The sequence below is a fragment of the Rattus norvegicus genome, chromosome 7, assembly GCF_021556685.1.
Source record: "Rattus norvegicus strain SHRSP/BbbUtx chromosome 7, alternate assembly SHRSP_T2T, whole genome shotgun sequence".
NCBI classification, from domain to species: domain Eukaryota; kingdom Metazoa; phylum Chordata; class Mammalia; order Rodentia; family Muridae; genus Rattus; species Rattus norvegicus.
Genome location: NC_141540.1, coordinates 88,855,121 through 88,867,201, shown reverse-complemented (window position 1 = coordinate 88,867,201; position 12,081 = coordinate 88,855,121). Strand labels below are relative to the sequence as shown.

General features: G+C 34.7%; 1 protein-coding gene across 1 annotated transcript in view; it reads left to right on the top strand.

Moving 5' to 3' along the window:
• Csmd3 (CUB and Sushi multiple domains 3) overlaps nucleotides 1-12,081 on the top strand; it is a 1,310,498-nt gene that overhangs the window by 853,746 nt on the left and 444,671 nt on the right. Inside the window, exons 19-20 of the mRNA XM_087559497.1 lie at nucleotides 1,787-1,975; nucleotides 10,311-10,427. Coding sequence (XP_087415623.1) covers nucleotides 1,787-1,975; nucleotides 10,311-10,427 — 306 coding nt within the window. The remainder of the gene's footprint in view (nucleotides 1-1,786; nucleotides 1,976-10,310; nucleotides 10,428-12,081) is intronic.

The window sequence follows — 12,081 nt, the reverse complement described above, 5'->3', positions numbered from 1 at the left end:
AAACTTTTGAAAATAATTTGGCAAATACATTGTAATATAAATGACGAGTTGTTATTAGCTCTTGCTTATTTCTAGCCATTTTCTTCTTATGTAGCATTCCTATTGGTTTGAACCACACCGTGAATAAAAACAATGAATTGTTTCAATAACCTGATATGCATTATTTCTTTACATTTTTCCATGCATCAAGGACCCATACAGAAAAGGGGGAGGCAGAAAAGACAGACATCCATTTATGCACCATTTGATTTTCAAAATGGAGAATAAAGACAATTAATTTAAACATAAATTATTAAAATCACTCAGTTAGCTAAGTTTTATACTAATTCACATTGTATATCACTCATATCTTCAGCCCCCATACCCGCAACCACATATTTAGGGTTATAGGTGAAGAAAAATTTATTGTGATCTCCTGTTTAAGAAAAGGATTAAGACTTACAGAGAGGATCAAAGCTACATGATTAAGTCCTAAGATTGTCTTAATAAAGGGAACCAATATGGGTTTCCCTGGAAGTGAAGGTATAAAATTAGTGAGGAGCTTATCCAGTTGGTGGGAAAGCTTACCACTGGTACATAATTGAATTTTAAGACAGTAAGATAGTTGGGTCTAATTTGCTCATGTTAAATTCTAGCAGAATAATATTGAATTTGGTGCCATTACTAGTAGAGTATGACAATAATAAAATGACATGTGCTATGAATATATACAAGTGAGACTGTACGTAGACACATGAAAATGATCTTAGTTAAGGTTTCTCCTGGTGAGAAGACACATCATGACCATAAAGCATTTGTGAAGGGAATAGTTTACTTGATTTATACTTCCTTATCATTGTACATCTTCAAAAGAAGTCAGGAAAGGAACTAAACAGTGCAGGAATATGGGAATAGGGGCTGGTGCAGACACCATGGCGATATGCTGCTTACTGGCTTTTTCCTCAGGGCTTGCTTAGCCTGTTTTTCACAAAGTCTAGGATGACTTGTCCAAGGATGGTACCACCCACAGTCGACTGGTTCCTCTCTCATCAATGACCAAATACCTTACAGGCTTGCCTGAAGCCTGATCTTATGAAGCAATTTTTGAATTGAGATTCCTTCCTCTTAGATGAGTTAACCTTGTGTCAGGTTGACACAAAACTATGCAGCACATGAGGCCAACTATTGTTGAATGACTGACTTGAATAAATGAAGTTTTGAAGGAGAGTAGAGCAAATTTAAAAAGCACCACCAGGTTTTTACCAATGAGAATGAAGATATATTTTGTTAAAGGGAGATCTTATTCAGAGGTCATGAATCAGGTAGAAGATTACCTTCAGAAAAACCCATCGTGAAAGATAACAGACTATTGAAAATGCTTTCAAGAAAGCAACTGGAGTTAAATTCTTTTTCTTTTTTGAGAAAGTGATGTGTATAATTTTCATCTATTGTATTATTCTACTACTTCTCTATTTTTAAATGCTAAACAATTTCATTTTGTATTTAGATCTTTAGGTGTGATATAATACCTTCAAAAAGCAATTAATACTGTGACTGTTGCATTTGTAGTATATAAAAATGTATAATAATATATTGAAATAGATAAATGTTTTGACTTAAATACAAATTAAATGTCATAAATTTTATCTTTAAATCAGGATATTGTAAAGAAAATGCCTAAATTATTCAAGTACATTCATTTATTTGTAAAATTAATCCACTGTCATTGTTTGATGAAATAGGAATAATTTTAGTGAGTTTGGATCTAATCAGTCTCATTCTTGGTTTGCTTGCCTTTGTTTCTCAGGTGTTACAGTGAACACATACTCTTGTCTAGACCCTGGCATCCCTGTCCATGGCCGTCGATATGGCCACGACTTCTCCATTGGCTCAACTGTTTCATTTAGTTGTGATCCAGGATACCGACTAAGCCATGAAGAGCCCCTTCTTTGTGAGAAAAACCATTGGTGGAGTCATCCACTCCCTACCTGTGATGGTAAGAACTCATCAATTTTACATATTGTCCCTACATGTAAACTAAAGAAACCAACATAGTCTTTGTAAAGGTGAGGATAAGCATATCTTAAATTCTGGCAACTTTTATCAAATCTACTTAACAGAAAGAACATTGATATTAAGTCATAAATATGCCACATTTAAAGATGTGGTTTTTAAAAAAATATTTAGAAATCCCTTGAGAATCTCATACATTATACATTGATCACATTCATCCTTTTTTTCTACCTCCCACTCCATACCTACCCTAATTTATATCTTCAATTTTCGAAAGCCCAACAACTTTCTTTTGTGCTCAATTAAATGTATGGCCAGCCACTAAGGGATGTTAAGTCCTACCAGGGGACTTGCCTTTAAAGAAAACAAACCTTAAGTGGAGACTTAAGGGTTCTTTGGAGAGTCAGTTGTGTTGGATGGTGTTTTTCTGGGGCAAACATGTGAAGGAGTGTTTACTAAAGTAGACTCATGAAGGAACATTCCACTGAAGCAGACACAGGTTATAGGTTCAGGCAGGCTCATGAAGGAACATTTTACTGAAGCAGACACAGGTGAAGGGGTGCTTAGCTAAATCAAGCATGTGAAAGGACACATGATGATGGATTCTTCACTTATAACACACATATATTGGTCCACCTTATATTGCATAGTGGAGCTCCATTTGTTGGGACTCCATAGAAAGAAACTGACCAAAAGACTTTGGGTGGTATGCTGGTGGCTGCTTGCCACTTCCACAGACACAGGCTGATTGACACAGGGATGAGAGCTGAGTCAGACACTGTTTGCCACAGCAAAAACAGCATCCAACACAACTGATGTTTTAAAAAACCCTCAAGTTTCTACTTCACAAGCCTTCCTTTCTTGGTAGTGATTCAGTAATAATAGCTCCTCATCTAGAGGTGAAATGTCATACTAGTCTCTTTCTTAATACCTGGATTTTTTCCCTCTTGAACTTAAACAGTTCTTATGCATGATGACCCAACTGCTGGAACTTCATGTGTGACCGCCATGGTGTGCCTAGAAATACAGATTTTATATCATGTACAAATTTTTACTATCTTTCTAATCCTTTTTCAGCAGTTATCTTTACACCTTGGGAGAAGAGATTTTTATAAAGATGCCCAACTTATGACTGAGCACTCCATAGTCACTTATTCTCTGCACAGTGAAAAGTTAAGGTTTGGGGGATAATCACAAACTACTGCACAAAGAAGTGCTACTGATGATGTTTGAGAGCTACATTAATCTATAGGTATAATAGATGATCATCAGGGGCTGGTTTATACCACTTTGCTTTAGCAGAGCAGGTGTAGGACAATCTCCTCTAAGGACTATGACTTTTCTAAATACAAGTCATTGACTCTGGTTGCTAGGTCAGATACGACATCCAACTCATAAGCTGGCCTTACATTCAATCAGAGGTTCATACTTGAACATTAATGCCACTAAGACACTAGTGTGCATCGCTTGTCAGGATAGATCTTTATAATAGCTCTCAGAACTCTCAGCAACATGAGATTTATGATTTATTTTACCTCTGGTAATGTGCAGAACACCTTACCTCAATATAAAAGATAAGCAGTAAGGATGAGACTTCCAGGTGAGCACCAGCTTAATTTCTCCTTATACCCAAATACATAAAGTCGTTAGCAATGGTATTTTACCATCATATTATAGAGGGTACCTAAGAGCAATGGCAGTAGAGTATAATATTTGTGGACCTTTTGATTTTACTTGCTAGTAGCTCCAATTAAGATAACCCATTCATGTCATTTGGCTTTTTATTGGACAGGGGTATCTTGTGAGGAAAGTCTTGCCTCATTGTCTGGTAACTACTTAAGCTCTCTTTTTATATGTATATGTTCTTATTTTAAGAACCTCCTATAGCAGTAATTTTTCATATGTCATTTTCAGGAGATCTTTATGAACTTTAATGTTAATTGTTCTTCCCTCTCTTCCATCCCCTTCCGTACCCTTGCGTCCTCCTTCCTATTTAACTCTTCCATTATTCCCGTTAACCCTCTAAAAATGTGTTTTATCTTCCTTTCTTTCAGAGCCTCTCCCTAAGGGTTTTCTAAATGAAGCATGCATATCAAAATCCTAAAAGCTCATATTCACATATGAGAGAAATAAATAAAATTTTATCTACATGTGTCTGAGTTACCTCACTCACAATGATTGCTGCTAGCTCTCTGTACTTGAAATTTTTATGATTTCTCTTTTCTTACCAGCTGAAAAATAAATACTACAATGTATAATGTACAACATTTTCATTTCCCATTCATCTGTTGGTGACATTTTTAGGCTGTTTCTATTTCCTAACTATTGTGAATAGAGCATCAATAAAGTTGAATGTGCAAGCACTTCTGTAGCAGGATGTAGAGCCTCTTGGGTCTATTTCCAAGGGTAGTATATCTGCACTGTGTGGGACATCTATTTCTAGCTTTTTGAGGAACTAACACATGTATCTCCATTTTAAATGTGTTGTGAGCTGGAATAGCCCATGTTGAAAATGCCATGTGAAGGTACTAAAGGGGCTCATTTGCTTCCTGGCCATGGAAGTGTACTTTATCTTCAAAAAGTAAATTATAATTATATGTATAATTTCAAGCCCACTTTATCCTTAAGAGATAAATTGTAACTATACAGTTTCATGCAAAAATTTGTAAAGACTATTCTGTGATGGAAAGCTCCGTGTTACAGAAAATAGCATGAGAGTAACCTTGCTGGGCTTTGTTTGTTTGTTTGTTGTATATGAAATTATGTCAAAAGAACATAATTAGAAAATTTCAGTTTCTAAAGTCTATAAATGCAGTGTGAAAAAAACTTCAAAAGGACATAATTTGAAACTTTCAGTTTCTAAAGTCTATAAATGCAGTGTGAAAAAAAAAACTTCTAAGATCGAGCAGTGGTTTCACATGGGTTTTGTCACAAAGCACAGCCTGTTCAACAATGTGTTTTTGGCTATGCTTCCTGTTTACATGATGATTTACAGTCGACTGCACTTAGTCCATTTCAAGAGGCAAGATTACATTTGCCATCTCATGAAAGGACATTTAAGTACTTTCAGCATGGTCATATTTTAGGAACTTCCTTTTATCAATTTGTTTTTATAAGAAATTTCAAAAATAAGTCATCAGCAAACCTTCCGTGCATTTGGAATGATCCCATTGGCATTAGTCAGCATGCCTATGATCACAAGTGACAAAAACCATACACTCATTGATTTAAAAAAAATAAATACGGAAATTGTGGTTCAGCTCATCAAGTTGAAAGAACAGTGTGCAATGCTTGGCATAGCCAATAATAGGCAATAATTCAAATTTCATCTTTCCCTGAGGATTCTTTCTGTGTGTATTTGAGTAATCTATTGAAATAGTGCTTTTACCAAAGGGAGGGTTGACAGCACCGAGGACATCCCTAGGAAGACAGCATTATATACCTATATCTTCAAATTGGTAAAAGATTGAGAGCTGCCCAGTGTTTCAATATGAAAAATTCAAGGAAATACATCTTATAGTTCCATATCCACACCAGTTTCTAAAGTAATAAAGTAATTCTAATACTAAACATGTCTGGGTCAGGTGATCATTATCTACTAGAGATGATAGTAGAGAGCTGTATAAAAGTGCAAGGTTTGCTGAGCCTGATACAGCACCATAGTTGGCATGAGAAATAAACCAAGGGTGACAAGCAAAGAGACACTATTAACTGAAGAAACAGGGAAAATTCCAGCTATAGAGCCCCCTTTAATTTTTATTAAGAATATAGCAGCTATGTCCAGCGGTGGTGCAACTCCTCCTCATCTCTAAGAGTGAGTATAATCACTCCATCTTGTGTTTATATTGTTGGTTTGTTAGTTTGAGTCACCCTTTGGGTTTGTTTGTTTGTTTGTTTGTTTTTGTTTTGTTTTAAGACAAATTCTTTCTGTAGCATATAGTTGTCTTCAAACTCATGATTCGTCTGTTTGACTTACTAGAATAGTGGTATTACAGGTGTGTGCCACTAGTTTTGCTTTTCCAAAATCTGCATAATGCTTTTTTAAATTAATAATTCCATCATTCGGTTTTTTGATCCTCCATCTTATACATTTGATTTGTATTGGGGTTTAATACTGATAATAGGTGGACAAATGCTAAATAATATTAATATTTCCAATATTCAATATTATTCTCTCTTGGATTGGATTGAAACTGATGATCCAGTAAGGACATGAACTTGCTATTAGTGGTGCAGAGTAAGGATACACACTTGGTGTTCATGTGCTTTCATAAATACATTATAATAATACTACATATTGCAGCAGGTTTTAAGTTTATTCTTGTATTAGTTATAGTTTTTGGTTTGGTAAAACATATATGAACAAGACAAATTATAGAATGCTTACTGTTTCTGAAGAGTAGAGTACGTAGCATCAAGAAAAACATGGCTGTAACTGTCTAGCATTGCAGCAAGATCAGAAAGCTGAGAAATCACATCTTAAACTGAAAGCATGGGCTATGGACTCCAAATATGAAGTAGATGAGACTTTAATCTCAAGATTGTCTCCCAGTAAAAACTTCTATTAGTGTGCCTGTACTGCTTAAAATTTCCCAAACATCATCAGCAATCAGACAACAAGTTCTCAACTACCCTAACTAGGGGACACATTTATTTAAAATGCCATAGTTTTATGTAATACACAAGACTATATAAAATAAAAAAATTAGGACATTGGAAAGTAGCTCAGGCAGCAAGAGAACATGTTTTTTTTTCCAGAGGACATGGATACATTTCCTAGCAACTTAAAATAATTACCAACTTTCTATAGCTCACAATCTGGGGGAAATTGATGCCCACTTCTACCATCCACTGACACCAGAAATAAATCATACATGTAAAAAACATGCAGGCAAACACATAATAATAACTGAAAATGAATCTTTTCATCTTTTAAAACTGGATTTAAATACACTTGACTAGTTAAACTGGTCTTAATATTGAAGGTATATCATGATTGGGTCTAATAAGATTTTAATCTTCTCTGACACATTTGTTCCATTCTGTGGAAGAGGAAGGTTTTTATATGGACAGTGACTATGAGAGATTCATTTGTGAATTAGCTGATATTATGACTTTCTCAACTAACACAACTTAAGTACAATTAGAATAAGTCAGGGTTCATTTTATAAATTCATATACTAGTTAGTCTCATAAGTGATAATCTTATGAAGAAAGCACAATTCAAAACACTAGTAGTGTAGAACTATCTCTTAGTAAGATGAAAGCTATCATGTTGGTACAGATGAGCGCCTAGTGATGGCGATAGAAAACTGTCTCAATAACATGCAAGACAATTGCAAAGTGAAAATTTAAAGACAGAGATGAGTTAAAAGACATCATCAAAAATAATACTGAAACATTAAAATAAAAGGAGATAGATTTGAAGATGATAGAATTAAGTAACTATCATTTAAAATAAATGACAAAGTTGTGGATGCTATTCTTTGATGTGTAGGTTAAGTGTCTTGGTTTGCTGCTCAGAGTGTCTTCAAAACAGAGAACCCAGGTAATACATCATTCTTAAATATGAGTTTTTGATCTAAGGCATATGTGATCATAGTCTCATCTTAAGTCACCCCTCTAAAAATAGATCATACGGGAAGGAGTACCATGAATAAACCATACTCTCTTACCACTATCTATATCTCTAAAACCTTTATATAGCTAGCTAGGGTTAGTTGTAGTTGTTACCTGAAGAACTTTGTCCAAATTTCAACTCTTTTCAATAAGAGAAATAAGTTTTAATGCAGTAGATTATTTTTATTAATTACATTTTACTAAATAAAATAATATAATACTTTATAATATTTTTTGTTTTCAAAAATGGAAGAATAGATTGATAGATGTAATATAATCTAAAAGAATTATTCAAAGTTTGAGAATCTGGGGAGGGTTTAATGTATAAAGTACTTTTCAGAGGTCAGATTCCCAGAAACCATGTAAAAGCCTGGGGCAGGAATGGCACGGCCTGTAACCTATCACTTGGGAGAGAGATAACTCCCAAGAAAGCTGCCTAACTAAAGTAGTGAAACAATAGATCTCTGGGATAAAGTAACTAATAGTACATAAAAACATGTGAACTGCAAGCCTCCACATACATCACACATGTAATCTTACTAATATTCACATGGGTGTACACACACTTGGGAAGTCTAGTACACATGTGCACATTTTACACACACACACACACACACACACACACACACATACACAAACACAGAGAGAGAGAAAGAGAAAGAGAAGACAAACAAATAGAAAGGAAATTGATATAGTTAACCTTAGTTATGGCAGTATTAGGAAAACATAATTAAAATGGTGCAAACAGTTTTGAGATTAATCACAGAAACACAAAGTAAGCTTCTAAAACATCAAGAGGAAACTAAAAATACAGTAATGATGTTTACCAATAACACCCTGCACATAATCTATGAGTGACTATAACTTCACAATTCTTGCATAATTTTATAATGTTTGAATGTATGAGCTTTATTCTAGGAAGATTGCTTGTTTCATCAACTCCATAAGAGGACCTCGTCATCATTTTGTAGATATATGTATAAAAAAATAAATACATTGGGGTGTAGGATGTCATACAGGTGAAGACAGGTACAAGATAGAATGAGGCCTGTCATTGGATAAGAAGGAAGGATGGGCAGTAGAAAAGTTTTAGAGAGGAGGAGACTGAAGAAAGCAGGAGAAGCAACAGAGAGAACATGGAGGCTGATGTTAAGATTCCTCTCTGCAAATTTATAGGTTGTTATGAGTATTCTTAAGGGATGGATGTGTACAAGGCTTTGTATGTCTAGATGAGCAAATTATATCTTATCAATTGGATCAGAGGTTATTGTGTTGTGGGTTCTTTCATGTGGCGATTTAAGTTTGAGAAAGTATGTGGCAGCTGGAGATACTAGGCTGCCACAGAATTGGAATGTATATTTCTGGCATAGTGGCAACCTACCTTGGGAACTAGATGGGTAGAGAGATTGTCGCCAGCCTTAGAGAGAAGTCATCAGCAGTGTGATATAGGACGTAGCAAAGTGGCTGAGTCAGTTTGCTGACTGAGATGAAGATATCTACCATTTGGTAGATATCTACCATTTTGTGACACTACGGTGCTGGATCTAGTGTGGGATAAAAGAATGCATTTTAAAATTTTACAGCAATATTGGGGTATTTTCAACAAGTATTTATATCCAAGCCTTCAAACTTAAGAAAAAGAAAACTCTTAGGGATTTTCAATCCAATTAGGTAAACCCGCAGAGCAGCTGGTTTGTCTCGAATCCTTCTAGTATCATAACTGATAATTGGGAAAAAGTAACAATGATCATGATAGGAAATAAGAACATCTCTCATTGGAATTTCTGCTATTTTGGGGAAAGTGGGCCAGAAAGAATGCTGAGATAGGGCATGCTGTGTTTATAATTTTGACTACCCTGTCCACATCCAAAAGAGTTTGCCTTTCCCTGTAGAAAATAATGTAAATCCTGATTTATGTCTATTATTGGTCTCTTTTAACTTTTAAGACAGGTGAAATTAAATAATTGTTGATTTCAATGTATATGATAGCCTTAGATGATTTTTTAAGGTAGAAAATATAAACATTTTTCTCAAAGTACATGAACGTTGGTTGATTCAGCTAATTTATTCATTGGCACATCCTAAATAATTATTTGCCTTCCCTATTCTGAGATAATACTTAGAAACTTTATAGAGCTGGGCCATGTGAATCCCTGTAAGAATCCCTTTTTGTTTATGATATTCATTTCTCAGTGACTGTGGAACCAATGAAGACTTCAACGTGTTCACAACTTACTTCACTGCTATAAGAGGAAGCCCACAATGTGTGACACATATCCCTTCAGGAATCTATAGAAAAGAATTTTACATAATTAACTCATTTCTTAGTGTTTAATAAGAGAAGCTGCTAAACAATGAATTACTCATGTTTAATTGGCCATCAATTTATGCAAATGCTGCTTATAATTAGAAGAGTAAGGATATACTTCAAATTCAAATGTGCAGTGCTGGGCTATGTTCTCTGGGGGCCAGTGATAATTCTCAGAGACTATTAATACATTTTTCTTCTCTGCTGCTGCAATGCATGAAAGGATTTAGCTCTATTTGGAAGAGGTCTTTGCACACTCCTCTTATTACCAGGAAGTTGATTAGACAAACATAATGGGACTCATCCTGTTTCAAGAGAGGAGATGAGAGATTCGTTCAGCCTCTGCCTCTCCAAGGGTGACTGATGATAGTGTTTTCTTTGTCTTTTTCAGCATTATGTGGCGGGGATGTGAGAGGACCTAGTGGGACAATCTTATCACCTGGTTACCCAGAATTTTATCCAAATTCTCTGAATTGTACATGGACAGTTGATGTAACCCATGGGAAAGGTAATTTGTTTTATTCAAGAATATTGGATAATCATTTGAGTTTTCATTCAGGTCTATTTTATTTTAGTCATTTTTTTCGTACCTAAAACTAAGTAAGTACTAAAAGAAAAATTCAATTTAAAAAAATGCACCACCGACTTACGTAAGCTTTTCTAAAGTAATATACTGTGCTCATTTTTAAATCTAAATTTTGTTAGCAATACCTGCCTTTTCTTATGGTGTAGTAAAGTAATAGTATTTGGTTTTGGTTTTTGGTTTTTGGTTTTATTGACAAAACCTGAAAGACATCAGCCTTGCATGGAGTTTGGTTAAAATTTACATATATTTATTTATAAAGCATTATTATAATGATAACTACATATAGATTTATAACCATTCCACTTGACACTTCTGTGCCAAATTATTTGGAACCAAAGAACATTGTAAAAATTGTGCTCTGTGGGGTTGGGGATTTAGCTCAGTGGTAGAGCGCTTGCCTAGCAACCGCAAGGCCCTGGGTTCGGTCCCCAGCTCCGAAAAAAAGAAAAAGAAAAAAAAGAAAAAAAATTTGTGCTCTGTGAATAGTTGAGGTTCCTCCATATCTTTTAAAAGTAAGCATACGCATGAAATATGATGTGGAAACCACAGTGTTTACTTGATGCTATTGGAATTGGACAAGAAAATAAGCAAGACATTTCATCAGAGCAGCAATTCTGTATTCCACAGCATTAAAGTACCAATGATCCAGCATTGCTTACCTGAAGCAGAGACTGATCTTTAAATGAATGTTTTTCATTTACAACTGGTGACACAGTTATTACTTATTTTATTATTACTATTGAAAAGTAAAATAAATCGGAAGCAAAAGTTAGCGATGAGAAAATACTGTCAGAATTTCCAAGCTTGTTTTTTAAATCAAATGTAAGTTTGTGTGTTTATAAAAGTAAGTTTGTTATTAATAAAATTCTACATGATTTTTTTAGAGAGGTTAGGATTAATTATGGCTTGTTTTGTTAGGTTTCCTGTAGTGATTTAAATGCTATTAGGAAACACTGTTAAAGTGAGAATACAGGAAGTCACAGAAGCAATGAGGTCATTAATGTTATAGACCTGGTGTGTGTTGCTTTCTAGGATACAGACCTCTCTGTTGAAAATTAAAGAAATCCTCCTATTGTTTCACTGTGCAGTGGATTAAGGGAATTTAAAATAAACGCTCTAATATTAAACAAGAAAATGTAGAGCTACATGCTGCTTGCTATGTAAACAGAGATTTAATTAACACTTAAGGTTTCACATCTTTACAGGTTTTAAGTGTTAATTAAATTGGTATTTACCTGCCAAGGTACATAGGTTTAGGTACCTTTCTTTTAAGAAAGGCTTAGTTGAAGCACTGTTGCAAAGGCAAGGCAAAGTGAAGTGAAAGACTTAAAGTTGGGATAAAAGGATAGTCTACTACAGTTGGAAGACAATAATAGTCTAACCCGTCACAGGCCACACTGATTTCTTCATACTGAGGTCTAGAAACATAATAGGGTATCTTTTTATGACCAGTTCCTACTGCGGGGCTTATTCCTTGGGAAAATCTTAATCATTTCTTAAATTGCTATTCATGCGTAGATGTGTGATATCAGAAGACTGCCACTAAGGTTAAATAAAAATCCAAATAAATAAAATA